The 22,514-nt window shown below is 40.0% G+C and overlaps 1 protein-coding gene across 1 annotated transcript; it reads left to right on the top strand.

The window, feature by feature from the left end:
• Positions 1–128: 128 nt before the first annotated feature.
• TP53BP1 (tumor protein p53 binding protein 1) lies at positions 129–22,338 on the top strand. The gene is made up of 17 exons (XM_026047289.1): positions 129–148; positions 5,756–5,875; positions 6,490–6,729; positions 7,263–7,320; positions 8,460–8,552; positions 9,416–9,926; positions 11,134–11,286; positions 11,854–12,143; positions 12,421–12,597; positions 12,808–13,229; positions 13,363–13,554; positions 14,876–15,079; positions 15,658–15,870; positions 16,447–16,541; positions 18,706–18,905; positions 19,750–19,895; positions 20,510–22,338. The coding sequence occupies exons 2-17, from the start codon at positions 5,809–5,811 to the stop codon at positions 20,695–20,697; spliced, it is 3,249 nt and encodes a 1,082-aa protein (XP_025903074.1). The 5' UTR covers positions 129–148; positions 5,756–5,808; the 3' UTR covers positions 20,698–22,338.
• Positions 22,339–22,514: the final 176 nt, after the last annotated feature.

The following is a 22,514-nucleotide window of genomic DNA, read 5'->3' as shown; positions in this document are numbered from 1 at the left end:
GTGGCTCCTTCCCATTCTCTTCACTTCTTGTGACCTTGAACCCTGCTGACTTCTGGAACATGTGATCCTGTTTGGAAAGGTCAAAATGGCAGATTTCAAAAAAGGAGCAAGAGGAAGATCTTCCTTCTTTATGTCTGAACAGAAGTAGGTGAGATTAATTTGAAGTGCTAGATAGAGATTTGGATGAAAAGTGTTTGAGTATAATCTTGTGCATGTTTTTGATACCAAATTTTCTGGCAAGTTTGAGAAATGTAACTATTTAAATAGTATGGAGCAGGTTGATAAGAGGAAACTTAAGGTATTCAGAAATCGGAGGAAGATAATATCTTGTTTAGTGAGATAAAAATGACGAGTAAATACAGATTTCTGTATAAGTTATATTAATGAGGTATGGAAAAGAGATTTGAATGCTCATGTAGATAATCAATTTTGGAGGGACTTCCAGCACAAGATAATAGCAATTTTCAGTCTAGACTTTGATGTCAGTACTTCATGATCTGCTTTAAAAAGAAATAAAGTTCAAGTTACTGTCAAGGAGTGTGGAGCCTTGTGGCCAGAGTCTTAACATCACAAACACCGGTGAACACCCTGTGCAGTAGTGACTTCTTTTTCAGTGTAATAAAAATCCCTTTACTTCAGGGAGTCTGATCCATTTTTGCTTTAGATTTTAAAATTTCACTTTCTCCCATGTATTTATTCATACGTATAAAAATGGTAGTAGTAATTTAATAGGTGTCTTTCTTGTACCTGTTCTCCTGAATGTGACAGGACCAGTCAAATGTTTGGGATTTTCTGGTGATGTTTTCTTTCACATTCTATAACCATTCTATAATCACTGGCCACGGATTTCTTTCAGAATGTTAAAGAAAACTCTTTAATTGTTAAGAGACGGAGTGGAGTTTGTCAGCTGGCCAGAAATGTCAGGATCTCAATAACTACATAATGTTGAATGATAGGGAGAGAAAGTGGCATGTGCCTAAAATTTGATGCTGCACAGAAATGAAATAAAAAGTGTCTAGTTATAAAATATTAATAAAGAGTACTTTTTATATGGAAGATATCTTATTCATTCCTCCAAGGCATCTTTTCAATTTCTCTCCTTTCTTCCTACTTCCCTCTTCCCCCCCCCCCCCCAAGAAGAAGAAATAAATTAATTTCACTGTTGCATCTGAAGGGTAGCTTTTAGCCATATCCTAAATCAAATCCATATGAATTCTTCATGCTCTCTTGAATTTAAACTTTGCTTTTTCCTTTGCTAGAGCTACTGTTACCATTCCTTGCTGAACTCCCATTTGAGTAAGTGCAAAGTGATCTTTCCGTGAGCTTTTAAGAACGTTGCAGGTATCTTGCATTTTCTACTACCTGGTAAAGCATCTGTTTATGAAACAATCATTCTTTTGCAATATATATAACCAATTAAATTTTTATATTACAAAAATCTTTTAGGAACATCTGTTGTTCCAAGCAGAAGAGAAGAATTGCTTCCATAGACATGTTGTACAGCCTAGATAATATAGGCTGGTATTGGCCTTCTTCAGTGCTGATTCCTGTTAAACTTACTTTCGATCAGCTTTTTTTTTTTTTTTTTTTTTTTTTTTTTTTTTNCAGAGTTTTGTATTTACCTTTGAATTTCATGAGATTTCCATCAGACTATTTAGTATGTATGAGTCCTTTAGAATAGCATTTCTACTCTCCATCACATTGATTGCACCTCCTAATTTGGTGTAATCTCTGAACTTGCTGAGGCTGCATTCTGCATTATCTTTCAGATCATGAATAAAGATATTAAGCAGTATTGGTCCCAGTATTGACAGCTGAGGAATGCCACTGGTAACCAGCCACCATTTGAACTTCCTGATGGACTCTTAGACATGTTGGCAGCATGAAGGGTCTGTGATGGAATCAGAGTGGATCTGTGGTTCAAAAAATACGATTGTACTTCAGAGGTCTGTAGCAAAACTGTCCTGCAGCTTGAGTTGTTTTTGGGGGGATGATAAAGGAAGTTGGCTACTACTGGCCTTTGTCTTGACAGGAGCAATTCTATGCTGCCTGAGATTGGTGAGCCTTCCACTGACAGTTGGGAAATAATGTTGGTGCTGTCTGGGCTAACCAGTACTGATATATCTTTTTATTTTGCAGTATGTTTCAGTGAGCTTCAGGATCTTACAGCATTTGAGATTCTTCATCTAAGTAGAGTCTCTCTTTGTCTTGCATCTTCCACATGACAGAAACAACTGTATCTATTATCTAGCCCATTTTGCAAAACTATGAAATGCTTTGCTTCAACCAGCAAACTGGCTTTTAGCAATATGCAGATTTCTTTTGGAAGAAATAATTCTAATTCTATTCTTACACCTAGAACAGCTTTTTCTCTGGTGAAATATCAGATACAGCAGAAGTTGGGCAACCTTTCTTCATTACTTGCAATGACTTTTACCATGAATGGGCTTAAGGCATTTTGACAGTTCATATTAACTGTGAAGAATCTTTTTTTTCGAGCGGGAACATTTTCTGAATTTACTTTTGTCAACACAGATTTGGTTGCCTGTTAATGATGTTGTTAAAGTGGCAATTCTGAACTCTTAAGGATAGTCATGCTGGAACAGACTGAAGGTCCAGCACATACTGATGTACTGAGTAGAGTCAAAAGCAGAAGCATCAGAACAGAATAAGAATAGGCAAGCACATAATAAACTTCTCCCCAAGTTTTTTTCTATTTACAGTAAATTATTTTTTTAATCAGTCCAGTTTATTACAGCAGCATAAACTTCTAGCACTTGCATCATCCTAGGGCAAAAATACCGTTTTAATTATATTGTATAAAGACTTGGCTCTTTGTGATTTGAATGTGCCTTGAGGTCTTTTGTTTGATGCCTCCTAGTTGTTACATTCGAATTTAGTGAACAAGTAGTTGGCTGTAYTTGCTCTTCAGGATGTTCCTTATGTTATAGGTGTCTGTTATATCTCCTCTCAATCACTTTTTTTCCCTAAGCTGAAGAATCCAGGCATTCTTAATTGTTCCCTATGCAAAGTGTGTTGCATAGCTGTAATTGTCCTGTTTGTCCTTCCCTGAGACTCTCATATTCCTCCTGCCTTCTGAGAAGAACTGCATGCTGTATTCAAAATTCACATGAAGCATAGATTTAGAGTGATGTATTGATGTTCACTTCTGTTCTACTTTCCCAATAATTTTTTTTTGTTTTGCTTTTGTGATTACTAGTGAACATTAAGTTGTTTGGAGTTCACTTTTTAAGGCCTTTGTTTTCACTAGAGAAATCTATGTAAACCACAGTACTTCTGACAGTTTGTAAAGCCATAATGCATTCTAAACTTTGCTTAGTTGAGAGGGCAGTTTTAGAATACTTGCTTCATTTGGGAATTTCTGTTCTGGATAAATATGTTGTGTAGGGGCAGCCACAGTCACGTGTGGCACACTTCTTGAAGAGGTAACGGGCAGGGAGAAAAACAAGAACAGAGGGAGCTGCGCTTGGACTGCTTGAGCGCTGCAGGCTGGCCACTTGTGCAGTGGCAGCGTTGGAGAAGCATCAGCGCTGTGTGCAAAGCAGAAGAAAGGGGCAGGATACCTGGGCATCAGTTAGCTTGACAAGATTTGCAAGCTGCGCTTATCCCCTTTTATAGGAGGATGCAGTTTTGTGCTGTGCTAGTAGTACTGCTGTACTGCGCTGTAATATAGCACAACTCGTCCTGCAGAAGTGTTGTCTAAGCAATTGAAATTTTTGTACTTTAGTATTAGCAAACTTATGGGAGTTAGAGTGAGCCAAAAAACTTTTTGGTGCTGAAAGATAAAAGGAAATACTGTAGAATGATGGTCTTAAGGATATAAGCAAAGTCTGTAGGGAAAAGTAGCCCTTTTGTTATTAGAGCAGTTGATAAAGTTAGAAAACAGTTAAGCTTTTCAGGCATGCAAGTTTTTCAGGTCTTATGAATGTGAAAGCATGTTTGTTTAATAGTAACAGTTGGTTTAGTAATGACCTTTCAGTAGTTATCTTCCCCTAGAGATATAAGTTGATCATTTCTCAAGTGTTTTGTTCTTTCGATAATTTGATATTAATCTGAAAAATGTGAATTTTTAGTCTAGAATGGGTTTTTGATATACAAATGGGTCAAAACTTTATGGAGTTTTTTAAAATATTGATTTTTAAACAAAGTATTTTCTTAAATAGAGATTGCTATAAATCATATTACAGCAATGTGCAAGTTATTAGTGAAAAATAATCATTGGCCTTTTGATATGGGATGTACCCAAGCATGAGTATGAGATATTTGCTCACTGCAAGAATACACCTAAGACTTTAGGTTTATATTAAATATGTTGCAGTTCCTGAACCATTTCTTCAAAACTTGTGACAGCAGGGCAGATCATGCTGAGGGTAAATATTTAGAAGGACAATAAAGAGTTTTTCACCGGTCAGCGTTTTCTGAGGGAGGTGTTATATCTTTGTCATGTCCTGTATTTGTGGCATTTTTTGATGCAAGATAGCTATATAAATCACATTTTAGTGGCTTGTGCAAGGGAAGAATGATAAACTGCATCTGCCTACAGTTAGAAGTGGTATCTGAATGTTTAGCATTGGCTGTTGAATTTAGGTGTCTTGTACTCTTATAAACTCAACCAACAATTTCCTGCTTAGTTTTGTTTGTTTTTAAAAAATATGGTTATTATATTTCAGGACGTAAGTAAACTGTGAATTATGTTATTAAGATAATATCTTGGTGAAGTCCAAGCAACAAGTATAGCTTAATAAAAAGGGGAAAGAGGGGGATTAGTGACAGAGATGATGAAAACCTGTTTTGACTGCAGAATGGGAAGGAAAGAGTTAATCATTCATTCTATTAGTTTTGTTAAAAAAAAAATCTTTGCAATTTGGAAAGAGCGCGATCTGCAAATTACTGATACACCACACTGAGGATTTGTAAGTAGATAATAGGCAGTGAAAGAGGAGGAAGGAATATTTATCTGTTTTCTCTGGTAAATCCTAAAAGATCCAAATGTGATAAATCTATCAGGGAAGTGGTTTGCCTGATGGGATAGGCTGCTTCATTCAGCAGACTGCACAGACCCTTACACTAGAGTCTGTGCAAGGAGGTGTGGAAGTGCAGGAATGGACATAGTATGGGCCCAGTATGCAGTCGATTATGAAGCTACAAGACCTAACCCCCTAAGGTTTGCTCTCCAGGCAAGTTTCTTTTGTCACGGTCTAGCCCTGGGCTAGCATGTTGAGAACATGTTGAGTTTTGTACATGTCTGTCAGAAGTGTATCTGCTTACCACCAATGTATCTGATGATAAAGCGTCATTGTGTGCAAGTTTTCAGGGCTTTCAGCACACAACTCTGCCAGTTCACTTCAATTTTAATCCTTCATTTCTCCTTTTGGTCTTATCTCTCTTCTATGAAAATTCTAAGCATTTTTTTTCCAAGCAAAACTGCATTTTATAAGAAGTTTTACTCATGTCAGGATACTTGGCAACTGGGGACAACTCCATCAAAGTGACTACAGTCCAAACTCTTTCCGAGAGAGAACCTGAAATAATTTATGATACACATCACAAAAGTGTGAGGAAGATCAAGCAGAGTTGTTAGAGCAGCCATCCTGAGATCAGTAGCTCTTCTAGTTCAAATACAGTGCAGCACCAGTGTTGTGTTTCTCACTGCTCCCAGTGAGCCCTGGGCTTTCGGCATTTGAACAAAGGGACTCCCATCAGATTATTGATCCTGTCTCTCCATGTCTTTTAGGAACTCCAGTTCATTTTACTTTGCCAAAGGAGAGGGATGTCATTCAGCCCTTGATGAGCATAACACCCCCTCTTATTGGCCAGCTTAAAATGGGGCCCAGAAGGCACAGCACACCCATCGGTGAGTTTGACTTGAATGACCCTGTTCTGCTGTGGAAGCCTGTTTAAAATGTTTTGATTCTTGATGCAGGAGAGGAACCTAAACCCAGAGGAGTAGAAAACACTGCTGTGCTAAGATGACTCCTCGTCATTCTCCACTTGGTTTCTTCTTTTTGTCTTCGTCCCTAGTGAAGGAGTTAGTTCCCTGAGTAATTGGATAGTATGGAATATATTTTCCTTAAACTCATATTGCAGATATACCTTCTTTAGAGGATACAAAAGACCCCACTGATTAATTTAAAACTCTCTTTTCACTAAAAGATGATTGTTCCCAGTATTCATAATCTTTTTTGCAGAACTTTTTGGTTCATGAAACATCAGTCTGGATTAACTGAATAAAATAAAATGTTTTTGCTTTATTAATAGTAATGTATGCTAGTCACAAGCTAAAGATGGTGTCTTTGTTGTAGAACTTTTATGCTTCACTGTGCTGGGATGGCCAGACAGGTATTTCTGCTACTGCACCATTGCTACTAATGCATACAGCAAAGCATCTTTGAAAAACGAGAGGACCTGAACCCTGGTGTGATGGACCACAGCAGCTGCTCTCACTTTTTTCTGTTCTCCGGTTTTCAGCGGACAGTAGTTGTCCAGACAGCACTATAGCAACTAGTGATGTTACAGCAGAAGGTACAATGGGGACCACCAGCAGTGTCACAGTGGAAAGTGCCATGGTATCAACAGATGCATTGGAGGCGTGCGAGAAAAGAGATTCCGGTGCAGCTCTTGTTACTGATGCGAAGCTCTCTCTGCGAATGAACCTTATAACCCCTTCAAACGATGGGAGTGAGGAGTCTCTACCTTTCAGCTTGGAAAGTAAGAGAATGAAACTGGAAACAGAGAGGTTTACCCTAACTTGAAATTGTTCAGTGACGTTCCCTGAGAAGGTCTCAGAGTCAACTTCTGAAATCTTCTTTTTTTTTTTTTTCCTTCTCTTTTTGGGCAGTGTCACTTTAAATTTGTTTCTCTGTTTCTGCAATGCTTTAGGCAAGGATGCAGTGAGAGGAGAGACCTCTTTTCTGAGGAAAAGTATCTCCAGTAGACTAAAGTTACAATGTGGAGGGGCTGGCAGCACTCTTGGACAGGAACTGAGTTATACTGAGGAGGAAAAAGATATTAAAAAAATATAATCTGGAGATGTTTCAACTGTGTTTTAATCAGAGTGACGTTTAGTGTAATATTCTAAAATGTTTGCAAGCTCTGGACCATAGTGAAGAGCTGGGAGGGGAAGCTGGGTATCTTTCGTCTGGGACAGTCAGCCTTTCTAACTGCTGTGAGTACATGGGGTCTGTAAAGAGGAAGGTGACTGTTCAGATGTGACACCGGTTTGTTCTACTCTTTCCTCTCAGAGCCTACAGCCAGTGAAAGGAAAAATGGATCCTCTGTTGTTGCTGGTGCTCCTGCCAGGTAACTGAGACTCATTACTACGCAAAAAGGTTCAGTACAAAGGTCTTTGTAGATCTTCTGCTCATTACCAACAGCAGGAATAAAATAAAATGAGATGACCAAGTGGGGAGCTATTTTAAGAGGAACCATAGTGTTAAGAGTGCATAGTTAGTTCTTACAGTGTTTTTTATATCTAGACTTGGTGTATCACATGCTGTTCCCCTAATGACTGTGCTTTGCTTTTAAATCTTATTTTGTCCCTTTTGCTTATAGTCAAAGCAGAAATTTGTCATATTCAGTCCAAAATGCAATGTAGCCTATCCACTTTAAATTTTAAATAAGCATTTTTCTGAACAGCTCTTGGGGTATTTTGAAAGACAATATTCTTTTTGCAGAGGCAGATAGAAATGTATCTAACTGACTCAGTGATATACTGAGATCACAGTTAACATGTTGACCAGCATTTACGTTTTCCCCTTTTTCTTTCCATGTGTATTTGTTTACCTGTTACTCTGTATTTGCACAGTGCCTTGTATTGCTTGCTTTGAGGAATATGGTTGTCAGTACGCAGATCTGAGGCAGAAGATAGGGACCTGTGGTCATCTGACTGAAGTACAATGGTTTGAAATGGTGTTAAGATTCCAAAAGAAACTCAGTGTTGGCGGTCACAGGATTGTGTGCTGAATGGTTATCACGTCTCATTGAGAATATGTAGCCTTCATAGGTATAAGTTAAATTTGACTTAGGGTTGTTTTTATAGCTGTGATTTCCAGTATTTTTGTGGTCTTAAGAGGATCCTGACAAGCTTTAAATGATCTCATGGTTACCTTGGCGAAAGGTAGAGACCATTAAAATTAATGATAATACTGACCCTTTCTACCCTACATTTACTGGAATTATTGATTCTCTTGACTGTGAAGGTTTCTGAAGAGATTATAGGAATGCTTATGTAACTGCAAATTGTTTTTGATCCCTGAGACTGACCATCTTGACCTTATTCTGTGACTATAGATCAGCAAACTTAATTTTAATACTAGTTGGATTTGGGTGATTTTATTTTGTTTTTCCAAGTGGCGAGAAAATTCTATTTTTCTGACGGGGAATTTTTCTGTTCCTGATGTGTGTATGGTTTTTGCTTCTTTGTTTTCTTAATCTGTTAGCTCCCAGAAGTCATTGTCTGTGTTTAGTCATGTTTGTGAAGTTCGACGAGAGGATGAGGCCAGAGGCCATGGTCTTCCCACCTCTCCATTTAGGTAACTTCTTTCAATCTTTGCTTTTGAGTTCTGATTGAGCTTGCATACACATGTGTGGTGGGTTTTTTTTTTTTTTTTTTTTTTTTTTGTATGTCAACAAAAAACTCCAGTAGGTCACTGTTTTTGGGTGACTTAAAAGGCTGGGGATAACAGGGTAAGTGGAATCTGTATTGTATGCTGGTATGAGTCTCAAATGGAAATTGATCTATTTTGTTGAGTACAGTTGCTTTTAGAAGCTGATGGGGATAAGGTTGTAAGCTGAAGTATTAGGTGTAGGGATCTTCTGCTTCAGACTCCTCCAAGTGTCCCAAGTACATGAGAGAAGCTAATGGGTGCTTCTTACAAAGGTTCAGTGTATACCTGGTATATGTATACCAGTGTATACATATACCTGATAATGCTGTGACTGGATAGAGAAATTTTAGTGAAAACATGGGATGGCATTCATGTTTATGCTCCTGCCTTTTCTTCCCAGGTCTGGTTATGATTGTTTCAAGCCAATGGAATGCTGGAGCAGCCTGTAGCAGCTTCAAGGATGACATGACTTCTAGAAGCATTTTGCATAGTTGGTGCCTGATAGATATGTGGAACATAGGTCCATTAGGGTACATTACTAATGTTTTCAAAGGGTTTAGAATTGCTAATTTTTCTAGGTGTCAACCCGTCTTCTTCAACTAGGTGAATCAGTTGAGGGATGTCAGAAGTTTATTTCATGCTTTGAAAGCTCAACAAGTGAGTTTTGTACAATTCTACAAAGGAATTGAATGACTGACATCTTTTCTTAAAAAGCTTTCACTTGACTGCAGAATATTGGTCTTGCTTTTTTGATTGTTAATGCTGATCTGTATGTAAATGGTTTACAGGGGGAATCTATTCAGTTTTCCTGACACACAGGAAGATAAGGAACTGTGTAAAAGTCCTGGTAAATGGCAACATCAGCAGCACAAGGCAGAAGACAGTGGTGGACAGGTCCAAATTCCTCAGCAGTTGCAGCAGGACTGCAGTCAACAGCCTTCACACACAGAGGAAGTTGCATCTGTGGAGGCTGGTATTGTAAGCAGTCATAAAGAGGAAGGGGAAAGAGTGCCAAAGAAACCAAGCAAGGCTGTGACAACTGAAGAGAGGGTTGAAGGCCCAGAGAGRTGGGAAAACGCCAACAATAAAGGGATTCAAACTACAGCGGATTTTCTTTTTGCCCCAACAACTGTTACAACAGCAACACAAACGGCAGAAGAATCTTTTGGACAGGTGGAAGTGGGAACTAGTATGTCTGGACAAAGACCTGACCAACAAGATGCAAAGATACAAACTGAGGAGAGTGGGGAAAAACTTGTGAATGCCTCTGGAGAGGACACAGATTCTCTGCACAGTCAGGTAGGATGAAGGCTGCTTGTTTTTGATTTTGCTGTTATAGACTAGGTAGATATTTCTTTAGTCAGTAAATCACTTAGGGTAGTTGTTCTGATAGTAAGGGAAAAAAAATACTACTTTAAAATGTTAGTGTCACAAGCTTTCCTGGATGAACTTGACACAAATGCTAGGGTAACAGAACTCAGAAGAGTAGGTTTAGGATGTAAACATCTTTGTATTTCAGAGAAATGGTAGATGGTTTTTTTTTTTGATGTCCAGGTGTGATTAAAGTTATTTAAAAAAAACCAAAAAAAAACCTTCTATTGGATAGACATGGAAGTTGCAGGAGATTTTGAATGAAGGGTTTGATGCTTCTTACTTTGCACAAACCAACTTTCGACAGCTTCTTCTGCCACTCCACTGAAAATAGATAGGCATACTAGGGGATAGCTCCTCCTCCAGAGAAACAAACTGCTTCAGGTGTCCCTAGTGAATTGTCATCTTGAAATAAGTGCAGAACAAGGTGAATAACTTGAGATTAATATATCAGAAAGTTTGTCTACTTGAGAAGAATCATTGTTTCAAAGCTGCAAAGTGGTTGTTTTTAAGTTTGAATTAAGAATAGTGCTTTCTCTGGAAAATTTTGGGTTAGCAAGGCCAATAATATACAGTACTGTAGTGATGCGGTATGTTTGACGGTACACTGAATGAAGGCAGTGTCAGAAGCCATGCTAAGCAAGTGTACAGTTTCTTCCTTACATCACTTAATTTTCTCCTCTTCCAACCACCACCTTCCCCTTCTCCCAAGGCAGTCGTCAAGATGTGTTGTCTGATAAGCTTTAAACTGTTCTCCTTGTTCTTGTTTCTAACTTGCAATAAAATGTAGCTGCTGAAACATTCTTTGCAGCTTGAGCAGCACCATTTGTTTCTACTGCTTACTGCCTTAAAGCTCTTAGGTTAGCTGTTTCCTTTGACACTCACTATAGATGTTTCTGCTCTTTTTTTCCAAAAGCATTTGGGGTTTAGGAATGGTAACATCTTCTATGTGAGAATCTGAAAGAAACTGTCCCATGAGAACTGAACTACCAGGCAGATGCTGTTTTAATGTAGCTATTTCCTCATAATAAATCACGAAAAAAAAAAAGCCATGCTGCAAGTGTATCCTTACCCAGAGGATACTTGCTTTTGGCTGTAATCTTTTTTTTATTTTTTATTTATTCTGCTATTTTAGGGAGAGGAGGAATTTAACCTTCTTCATCCACCCAGAGGCCGAGTTCAACATCGCCACATACGAACTATTCGAGAAGTACGCACTGTTGTTACACGTGTCATCACAGACATTTACTACATAAATGGGGCAGAGGTGGAGCGAAAGATAGTTGAGGTAAGTTCTTGTTTCCAGGGCTAAATGTAATTGATACATGGGGAGCAAAACAAAATAAATTCAGATGAGAATGTGTTGTGGCTGCGGTGAACAAGCTGCTGAGAGGGGAGCTTTTCTCCATCAGTGAGCATGTAGAGTGCATAGTGCATGTTGTAAGTTCTGTGTATGTTGCTAGCGTCTTTCCTACCTATTACTGTCTTCGAAAGATATTCTGTTATCTTTTCTTGTTTAAGGAGACCTTATTATCCTCTTCCAATTATTTTAAAATTCTTGGGGAGGTTGTCAGAAAAAAAAGATTTCAGAATGGATAAGAATGCTATTGGGTCAGCAGGGATCACTTCTACCCTTCAGCTCTTTAAACCTAAATATGTAAGGGAACTTTGCCTTCTAGCCTGCTCTGCAACTCAGTGGCATTGACAGAACCCCCTCAATCTTTGATCTGTATAGACTCTTTCTGAGTGGTTATCTTCTGTTTCATGAATGTGGTTTCAACTTCTCAGTGCTCTTGTATGGTGATTGCAGCACCTCTATCTAGTAACCATTTGTCATCCTCTCTTTTCTTATAAGGAGACTGAGGAGCCCGTAGTGGAGTGCCAGGAGTGTGAGACTGATACATCCTCCTCTAGAAATGCAGCGGGCTCATCACTGACCTCGGGAGACCTTGGTGATGTCAGCTCCTTCTCATCCAAGGCCTCAAGCCTTCACCGGACATCCAGTGGAGCAAGCAGTGTTCACTCTGCTGTGCAGAGCAGCAGCAGCTCAGGACGAGGAACTGGCGCTCTCAAAGGGAAAGCGTGTGGGATGGAAGCTGGAGAGTTTGCTTTACCTGTTGGTAGAGGCATCTTAGGGAAACTAAGGTACTAGCAGACCTTTGGGAAAGGAAGAGTAGATGCTTTGTAGAAGTGAACAGCTCACTTGGGTGGAATGTGGAGTAGACCTTAAAAATTTTCTAGCTTGATGCACAAAAATGAGGAAGTAGTCTTTGCTTAATTAGCAGTAATGAGCCCTTTTTTTTTTTTTTTTTTTTTTTTTTTTTTTTTTTTTTTTTTNGTCCAAACAAATGAAAAATGGGGAGGTGTAATGAACAGGCAGGATAACTGTTTTTTTCCAAACAGTTAACAGTTAATGCTGTAGTCCTAGGAAAGGAGTTGGTCAGCCAGCATCGCCTCTCAGGGTTAGCCAGACGGGAGCAGTTCCTTGTGAGGAAGATGAAGATTCTCTGCTTGGCCCCCGTCAGGGTGGAAGAGCACCAGGGACACCGCGTGGACGAGGAAAAAGAGGCCGTCCACCATCACGAACAACTGGAACAAGGTACCCCAGGAAAGGAGATTAATCTAAACTTTATTGTCAAGGAAGAGAATGGGGAGCTGGTGTCTTAATGTAACAGAGAAAAAGGAGAGCAGAGTATTTTAAGGAACTAGTTTTTGAGAGGCAGCTTATAGAAATTGCAGATATCTCACCCAAATATTCTATGGCTGCTTTTCCTGATCTTTCTGGGGTTGCTTTGCTTTTTTTCTACAGAGATTTAACTGGATTGTCTGGTGTGGARGATCTCTCAACTACAGCATCACCCGAGGAAAAATCATTTACTCGTACAGTTCGCCTGCCAGATGGAGGGGAGAAATCTGATGCCGCAGGCTTCTGTGCCTTACGTCGAAGTGATTCTCCAGAAATCCCATTACAAGTGGTGGCTGGTCCTTCAGACTGTGTGGACTCATCCTCTGGAAACAGCTTTGTGGGCCTCAGGGTTGTAGCAAAGTGGTCCTCAAATGGCTTCTTCTATTCTGGGATGATTACCCAAGATGTTGGGGCAGGAAAATACAAACTGCTCTTTGATGATGGGTATGAATGTGATGTGTTAGGAAAAGATATTTTGCTCTGTGACCCTATCCCTCTGGAAACTGAGGTGACTGCGCTCTCAGAGGATGAGTACTTCAGTGCAGGTAAGAGCAGTACTCRCATTCAATCCTTAGTTTATCCAGGTTGCCTAATCCAATGGGGAGATGGTGCTTTTCCAGGAGGATGAGAAGCCTGGAAGCCAAGTTGGTTAACAACTGTCATTTGCTGTCTTGTCAGGTGTAGTGAAAGGACACCGGAAAGAGTCTGGTGAGCTGTATTACTGCATTGAAAAGGAAGGCCAACGGAAGTGGTACAAGCGGATGGCTGTTATCCTGTCTCTGGAGCAAGGAAATAAGCTCCGGGAACAGTTTGGCCTAGGTCCTTATGAACCTGTCACTCCTTTGACCAAGGCAGCTGACATCAGCCTCGGTAAGGAGAGGCTGCCTGAGCTCTTGTGTGTAGTTTGAAGACCTCACTTTCTGTATTTTGTGATTTTGAGATATTTCTGTTTCCTTATTTGAATATCCATGTCTAGATATTTCTGGGTATTTCAGAGTTGAGTGGGAACTACTTAAGAATTGTGCTGAGCCAGGCAGCCACATCTAAGTTCTGTGCACTGCCTCAGACTGCAGATTTTCTGAATTCACTGGGGAAGATTAGACTCTCATCCATGTAAAAGAAAACCTCTTAAAATTTAAGGGAAAGGCTCAGCTGGGCATAAAGACAAAATTGAGAGCAAAAAAAATCTAACATGCTGTTTGGCCTAGACTTTATAATGAGATCTTTGAGATTCTTTTCTTGGTGTATGTCAGTCAGGGGTTTGCTCAAATAGGAAAAAAAAAGGGCAGAAAAGGAGTGCTTTTAACAAATGTTTTAGCTAATGAAGTAACTTCTACATTCCGTCTACTGATACAGCAGGTTAGCCAAACTTCTTAATAGCTGAGTTTTCCTGGCTTGCTTTGTGTGACATCATAGTCTAGTCAACTTTGGCTTTCTAAAATATAACCTAGACTCCTACTACTTCAATTTAGCACAGCTTTGTCAGGCCTCTCTCCCAAATTCATATGTCACTCATTCAGCCACTCTACAGAGAGTTGCAGAGCTTGGGGAGCCGTGGGCGGGTATATACGTTGGTACCTCGCTAAGAGTGGAAGCCACAGAAGCAAGTTCTAGGATGTTGGTTACACTGTAATTCTTTTCCATATCCAAGCTCTTACCTTGAGGTCAACACTATTCAGTTTAGTCCTTATTTATTAAAGAATTGAACTGTTTAGTGTTTGCTGCTAATTAAAGCATTTATTTTGACAGTTTGCTTGTGTCTCTATCAAATGACTGACAGTGTAAGTCTAGCAAATTTTGCCATGGCCACATGCTGTATACCTCTGTTTTTTAAGTGACACCATATGAATGAAGCACAGGTATTTTCTTTTAAGAGRGAACATCAGTGCTTGCAGAGAGATAACTGAAAGTGGCGTGCTTGTAAGACAGTGATGGCAGTACTCACTTGTAGGTAATGGGTGGCTGCTGTGGTACTGATTGTTTGGTGATACTGTGAGGGAGACTGACAAGATACAGGACCTGAGGAGAAAGATGTACCTGCAAGTTTTTCTTTCTACTCTTTCCAGTCAGATGGTGATCTTATGTACCTGCTAGGTGCTTTCAAGCTTAGCAGTCTCTGAACAGATACGTAGGATGAAAGATTATGCTGTTAGATGACAGCTGATGACCAGTCAGAGCATCTGTGTTACAGATAACCTTGTGGAGGGGAAGCGGAAGCGACGTAGTAACTTTGGGTCTCCCAGCACTTCCAGCAGTAGCACAACTCCTACTCGTAAAGAGCTGGACAGTCCACGCAGCTCACTAGGAATGCTGTCTGGGAAGAGGAAACTTGTTGCTTCTGAAGATGAGAGAGTACCAGTTAAACGTGGACGCAAGTCAACAACAGTAAAGTCTGGTGAGAAGGTTGTTTTCTGCTCTTAAACTGATCATCAGCCCTTCCCCCCCTCCTCCCCCCTCGGTTGATATCTTTGTACTTATTCTTTCTGCTTCCCATCAGCAGAAAGCAGATTATATACCTCTTTGCTTGGCAAGGTTTGAGATGGATTCTCTTTGGATGCATTCAGCAGCTGCTTTTAGCAGAGTCTGAATACTTATCTGTCTTTTCTGTCTTTTGCAAATATCCTTTGCAACGTTGTTCTGATTTTAGTGCTGTGATTTGTTTCTCTCCTTGCTTGTACTGCTTAGTCAGTTCTGAATCACTTAGCTTTTAACACTTACTGCTGGGGAGGGGCCCTTTGTTTCAGAATGCTGACAGACTGGCAAACACTGTCATTCAGCATGTGATTTGAAGATCATTTGCAAACATAAGGGTAAAAGATTCCTACCTAGTCTAAGTTTAAGGCTGGCTTTATATTTTTCTTCTCTGTCTATGCTAGAAAAATAATAAAAATGAAGCATAATATAAATCCTTCCTGGGATATTTCTACTGAACTTTATTTTTAAGATTCATAGTGCTTTTCTGTTTCTCCACAGGAGCTGAGAGAGCAGTAGAGTTTGTGAGCACCTGTGAAAGTGTAGATGCTATAAACACCCCAGTACTGGAGGACCATCACAGCCCATTGCCTCACAACAAGACCCTCTTTTTGGGCTATGCCTTTCTTCTCACTATGGCAACACCAAGCGACAAACTGATCAATCGCCAGAAGCCATCAGATGGTCCTGCAGGGAGTAGTGAGGAGGAAGAAGGTGAGATCAGTCTTCGCATCGCATTTCCAAGTGGAACCATGTGGCTTTAGGAAAAAGGCTGGATGCTATTGATCAGTCACTTGTGCGAATGTGGTTTTTCTCTTTTACTGCTTAGTTCAAGAGATATTAGGCACTTTGAAGAAAGGAGTTAAAACTTGGATTGGAACGTTGCAAGCATCAGTGATGATTACAGGACTGTTCAGGCAATAAAGAAGTGGAAATTAGTCTTAAGAAAAGACTTCTGAAGTATGAGAAGGCTATCAGAGATATGAGAGAGTGCTGAGGACTTAAAAGCATGGCTAGATTGTTCCAAATTGCTTTTGCTGTGGTGGTGATTCATGGAATGAACTGCAGTATGATCAAAGCCACAACATGTTCGGTTGGCTGTTTTGGCCAGTGTTGTACTGCCCTTTCTGCTGCCTTATTTTTTTGGAGTCTCCTGAGGGATTTCTTCCAGGTGTTCCTGAGAGACAAAGCTGGGGTCTGTCTTGGGATCGGTGAGGGCTCTGTAGACTGAGGAGAGTATGTATATGAGATAGTTTAACCATAGATTTAACCTTCTCTTTTCTGCTGTAGAATTTTTAGAGATGACTCCATACAACAAGCATTACATAGCACAGCAGCTGCGAGCAGGAGCTGGCTATATTCTGGAAGACTTCAATGAAACACAGGTAAGAGCTTGCAGAGTGATTTAGACTCATAGAATCACAGATTAGTCGAGATTAGAAGGGATCTATGGAGATCTAGTCCAACACTTCTGCCTAAAGCTGTGTCTGTTAGGGCAGGTTGCTCAGGATGTTTTTTCAGTTGTTTTTTGACTATGCCCAAGAACGAGGGCTCCATAGGCTCTCTGGATAGCTTGTTTCAGTGTTTGACCGCTCTCAGAAAGGTTTCTTTCTTAAGTTGAAGTGGAATTTCCTGTATTTCGACACATGCCCATTGCTTTCTTGTCCTTTTACTGGATACCGCTGAGAAGAGAATGATCCCCACTCACTTATGTCCTCCCATCAGATAGTTATACTTATAGAAAAGAACCCCTTTAGCTTTCTCTTCAGCTTTCTCTTTTCAAGGTTCAAAAACTGTGGTGTGCTCAGCCTTTCCTTGCATGTCAGATGCTCCAGGTTCTTAATCATTTTAGAGTCCCTTTGCTGTACCTGCTGCCTTATGCCCATGTCTGTCTGCTGCTGGGTGAACACAGTAATCCAGATGTGGTCTCACGAATACTGAGCAGAGGGGAAGGATCACGTCCTTTGACCTGCTGTTAGCACTGGTCTTAATGTAGTCCATGCTGTTGCCTGCCTTTGCTGCAATGGCCCTTTGCTGGTTAATGATCAACAGATCATCCAAAAAGATGTGGTACACCTATATATCTATACACTTACATACATATGCATACATCACCCGGCCGTTTCCTAACAAAATTAAACTTTAGCTTTTGCAGCTTCTGGTGGGCCTGCCTAACTAATGTTAATCACTATGCAAAATGGTAGCAAGGAAGATATATTTGCAATAAATTCAAATCCCAGTATTTAAAAAAATAGAGAAAAAGAATATGGATCAATTAATCTGAAAGACACCAAATAACACTGTTAAACTGAGCCATATTGCAGCTGGTGAACAATTTAGTGATGATATTTTAGTTACACCAATCAGTAATATTATTTTCTGTAAAATAAGTTTTTTTTCAGGTGTATTTGGTGAGAACAATCCAGTTTGTTTAATAACTGAAACAGACTGTCCTTATGCGTATATGAATAATTTGTTATTCGTATTCGACCCTGTTTTGGTTGGTGGTTTTGTTTGTTTGCTTTTTCCTCAGTCAAAACCTAAGGAAAATACCATAAGGAATTCAAGGTAATTAATGGCCCATGGGGATAATGTAGGACAGGAAAGTATTAAACTATGTTCTCATTTTTATGGACAAATCTTAATTGCTTGATTCTATATACTTATTTGAAATACAAGGCATATAAATGTGAACAGATAGGCACATATGTACAAAACATACATACTGATGATGCAGTGAGGCTGACAAGAATTTATAAGCAATCATGACTCCAAGGATGAGCCTATTCCCCTTGGTTCAGTTATAAGCAAAATAAGAAAAACATCCTACAAATTGCAAGACTGATGGATTTAAGTTTGGGGTTGTGGTTTTGTTTGTTTTATTTTGCTTTGTTTTTCTCCAAATTGGAGAAAAATTTTAATTATTTTTTTAACGGAGAAGATAAGTCACGGAATCATTAAGGTTGGAAGGGACCTGTAGAGATCATCTAGTCCAACCCGCCTGCTCCAGCAGGGACACCCAGAACATGGGGCATAGGGTGGCATCCAGGCGGGGTTGGAAGATCTCCAGAGACGGAGACTCTACAACCTCCCTGGGCAGTCTGTGCCAGGGCTCCGTCAACCTCGCAGTGAAATTCCTCCTCACATGGAGATGGAACTTCCTGTGTTTCAACTTGCATGTATTGCCCCTTGTCCTATCACTGAACATAAGTTGCCCTTAGAACAACTTGTCTGAGGATATAGAGGATTGTCTGGTGGGAGGTCAGAACCTAAAAGATGAATTTCCTCCTCCCTCTCACCTGGAAGAAATTGACATGATATAAAAACTACTAGGTGTTTTTTTTGCCTGTATACTGCATGACTTAGAATAGGTAGTCATTTTAATTGCTTCAGACTTCAGGATTTGTTAGTCTAATTCATTTTTTCACGTAAAATGGCTGTAAAACTCCTAGTTTTGATAACTTTCTACTTGAAAGTGTTGACTGGCAGGATTCTTTCTGTGCAAACACTATGCATCTCCTGTTTATGTGTCTTTTATCTCCCCTGTAGTGTAATGCAGCATATCAGTGTCTTTTAATTGCGGACCAACATTGTCGAACTCGGACATATTTGCTGTGCCTTGCCAGAGGGATCCCTTGTGTGTCTCATATCTGGGTCCATGACAGCTGTCATGCCAATCAGCTTCAAAACTATCGGAATTACCTTTTGCCAGCTGGTTATAGTCTCCAGGAACAGAAGTTGCTAGAATGGTAAGTGCCAAAGAACCATGATCTGAGTGCACAGGCTGATGATGTAATTAAGGACAGAGAACTATTAGCTTGGAAGGTTCTTGACTACTTGCAAGGACTGAAGGTGTCCCTAATGCTGCTCCCCATGTTTTATTTTTCATATGGGAACAATTCTTTCTTGATTTTACAACGACATCTAGTGCCAAGATAGAATTGATTGTCCTCTACAAAAAGGCAGTCTCTTGGGAGATATCAGGGCAGAGGGGAGTTCAGTCTCCTCATAAGAAAGACCTAATACAGGCAAGACTTGCCACATCCTGCCTGCCTCTTCTAATTGCTCTGATTTGGATCAAAGGAGATGCCATTTCTCTTGCATATTTTGAAAGCAGCTTCTGCATTTGCTGCAGAATCTAACCCAGTAGGTTTGCTCTGAGAGAATATCTGTCACATCAAACTCATCAAGCAAGGTAAGTTTGATAAATAAGGGAGGTTTGTGAATGCCTGTGGGCTTCTGTGCAAGACACTGATGCCTGCCTCTTCTGCCTTATCAAAAGTGAGGGGTTTTGGATATGTACAGAAAAGGTGGCTCACAACGGGGGAGGAGATGAGCCTGACTTTGGATTTTTGGCCCCTGCATCTTTCCCCATGTGGTATTTTGGATCTCTGTTTTCCTATCTGTAAACAGAGGATAGTTGCTCCAGGAATTCCACTGGATTGGTAAGAGGACAAGTCATTGTCTGCACAATATTCAAGAAACCATATGGGAACCAGTCAAGTGATCAGATAAAAATTTCAAAAGTAACTCTACCTCTAGTTTCTAGATTACCCAAGATTCCTAGCAGTCTTCATTTTTCTTTTCTTCCAGGCACCCACGAGAAAATCTATTCCATAACTTGAAGGTTCTCCTGGTGTCAGACCAGCGGCAGAACTTCCTGGATCTGTGGTCTGAAATCCTCATGACAGGGGGAGCAGCATCTGTTAAACAGCATTACTCAAACACTCATAACAAAGGTACTCATTGACCAGTCTCCTCCAGTCTCTCATGCTTAGCAGCTAGGAATCCTCTGGTCTCTGGTAGAACTCGTTAAGATGCCTTATGAGGACATTCCTAAGAATAATGGATAAAAGGTCTTAGTTCTTTGCTAGAGTGTAATCTAGGAGATGCTTTTTTTCCACATAAGCATAAGCTGCAGTAATGTAGGATGTGGGCAGTTGACTTCCAGCCGGTATTAAAAGAGAGAAACTTGGTCCTGAGTTGCTCACAGACCTTCTGCAGCACACTGCATTTTCTCTTACTTGTCCGCTGAGCTGCCATGTGCACACTTAGCTGTCTCTCCATATGGGATGTAAGCCCTAGTAGTCACAGGCTAAAGTCAGGCATATTATCTTTTGGCTGTAATGTTGGCTACTGAGTTTCTGTTAGTTAATTTCTGTCTTGATTAGAGGGAATCCTTCACTTACAAGGTGAAGTCTTGCTGTAGAGCGTATCTGTACAAGAAGAATTCCCTGACTAGGAATGAGAGATGGAAGAGAGATTTGGAATAGTGAAACTACGCTGATCATCTGCAGCAGAGAAGGTCCTTTTCTCTTTAAAGTCTGATATATGCCTGTCTTTCCTCCTGCAGATATTGCTTTGGGTGTTTATGACGTGGTAGTGACTGATTTTTCCTGCCCAGCTGGTCTCTTGAAGTGTGCAGAAGCATTACGGCTGCCTGTTGTGTCCCAAGAGTGGGTGATCCAGAGCCTTATTGCTGGGGAGARAGTAGGCTACAGCAAGCATCCAAAATACAAACATGATTACGTCCCCCACTAAACAAGCCTATGCCCTGCCCGCCCTCTGTGCAGACTGTTTTAATCAGGTTTTAAATGTTTGTGTAGTTGAAGAATGTGCATGGATTACTGTATATAGTTTTATTTGCTGGACTTTTATGATGTAATAAATGTTAAATCTCTTGTGGTAAATCTCGTGCTAACTGCTGGGACTCCTGACTTACCTGAACTTATCCCAGAGTCTTATCCAGAGGGGAAGATAGGCCTACATTTCTCTAGACTAAATAACACTAATACTCTTCTATTTTCTACAAAGGTAGATGTCAACACAAAGGCACCTAGGAACAGAAGGAGAGATGTCACCTGACAGGCTGTATGCAGAAGAGTATACCTCTGTCCAAGTGCAGGGCTGCAGCAGCATTTCTCTTTGTTGAAAGAATGGTATGTTTAGTAACTCCCCCAGCTTGTTTTTTGTTATTTTCCAGGAACTTCAGCAAATGTTACTGAAATGACTGATAGAAGTTCCTAGGACAAAGTCCCACCTCTTTCTCTGCTGTCTTCCAGGCTACTCTCTTTTTCCTATCCTGACCATATGGGTATTAATCTGTCTGAATGCAGACTGGCACTAAATGGAGATATAAACACAGTGACCTAGAAAAAAACTAAACTGATGGGAGACTGAGATGCAAAAAGTATTTAAGTGACTTGTATTTGTTACAATGGGTGTAGGTTAATGGGGTAAACCCTCTGATTCTGAGCCGTTGCATTCAGTCAAGCATTTAAAATAAATATCAACTTAGCTAGAAGAGCTCAGTTTGAAAACTCTTCACTCTCTGGGTGCTGTATGCTAGAGCCTACTCTGGCCTCCATTCAGCCTTGAATACAATCTTTAGTCTTTTATTTCAAAAGCTTTTTTTTTTTTCCCCTCTTGATCTAGGTTCCTGCACCCATGTCCTAGATCAACTGTCATTTGAGTGACTTGCATTTTGAATAAGCAGGCCTGTAAATACAATGTGCTTTTTCCTATCAGTAACATCTTTTCTCTAATTTCTGTTTTTTTAATGGTCTGATAATTTTAAACTTTGCATAAGGCCTACAACTGTAATGTCCCATCATGAATGTCTATAGCGTATAGAAGATGACAGAGTTTTATTTGACTTTCCATTGTTACTGTTGTTGCTTTGTGAATGAACAAAGTGCATTTTCCTTTCAAGGGCACCTGGCTTTTCTGAGAGCTGCAGCTGAAGCTCTTGTGAAAATGTCACTTACTGAAAAGAACACCTGTTCTCTTGTGCCTTGGTCTTCACACTGGAAAACATAACAGTATCTGCCTGGAGGGCTCTTTGTGCCACCGGTCCAACCAGACTTTAGTCAAATTTGTCTGTCTGTTATTCCATAGCTAGTAAATCTGTGTTCTTAACCTACAAACTTTCCTCCAGCCACTCCAGCACCTCTTTCATTCAAACAGTGGCAGTATTTTACATATTGCAGATGCAGTATGGCCTTATTTTGATTCAGTATGATAGTCAGTAGTAGCATTCTAAATAGCTTTGAAGGAAAACAGATAACAGATACAGTAGATCTCTTAAGTTTTGCCTTATTCCAGTTCCAGCATCTTTTTTCCATATAGAATGGGCTTCACACTTTGAATAAAACAAAGCACTTTCGATGTTAAAATGAGTAATACATTTGCTGAATTTAAATTATACATTTGATATTATGAGCGGCTTGGATTTCTTACCTTTCCTCATGGGGTAGACTAATGCACTGTATGAAAGGTCCTCGTTCRGTTTATCCTGTCTTTGTCCTTGACCTGTCTAAACCATATTGTTAATGCTAAGGCTCTTAGAAACTCAGTTG

The sequence above is a fragment of the Nothoprocta perdicaria genome, unplaced genomic scaffold (genome assembly GCF_003342845.1).
Source record: "Nothoprocta perdicaria isolate Ctin4 unplaced genomic scaffold, notPer1 scaffold_489, whole genome shotgun sequence".
NCBI lineage: Eukaryota > Metazoa > Chordata > Aves > Tinamiformes > Tinamidae > Nothoprocta > Nothoprocta perdicaria.
The sequence above is the reverse complement of the archived record's forward strand: the minus strand, read 5'-3'. Positions and strand labels throughout refer to the sequence as shown.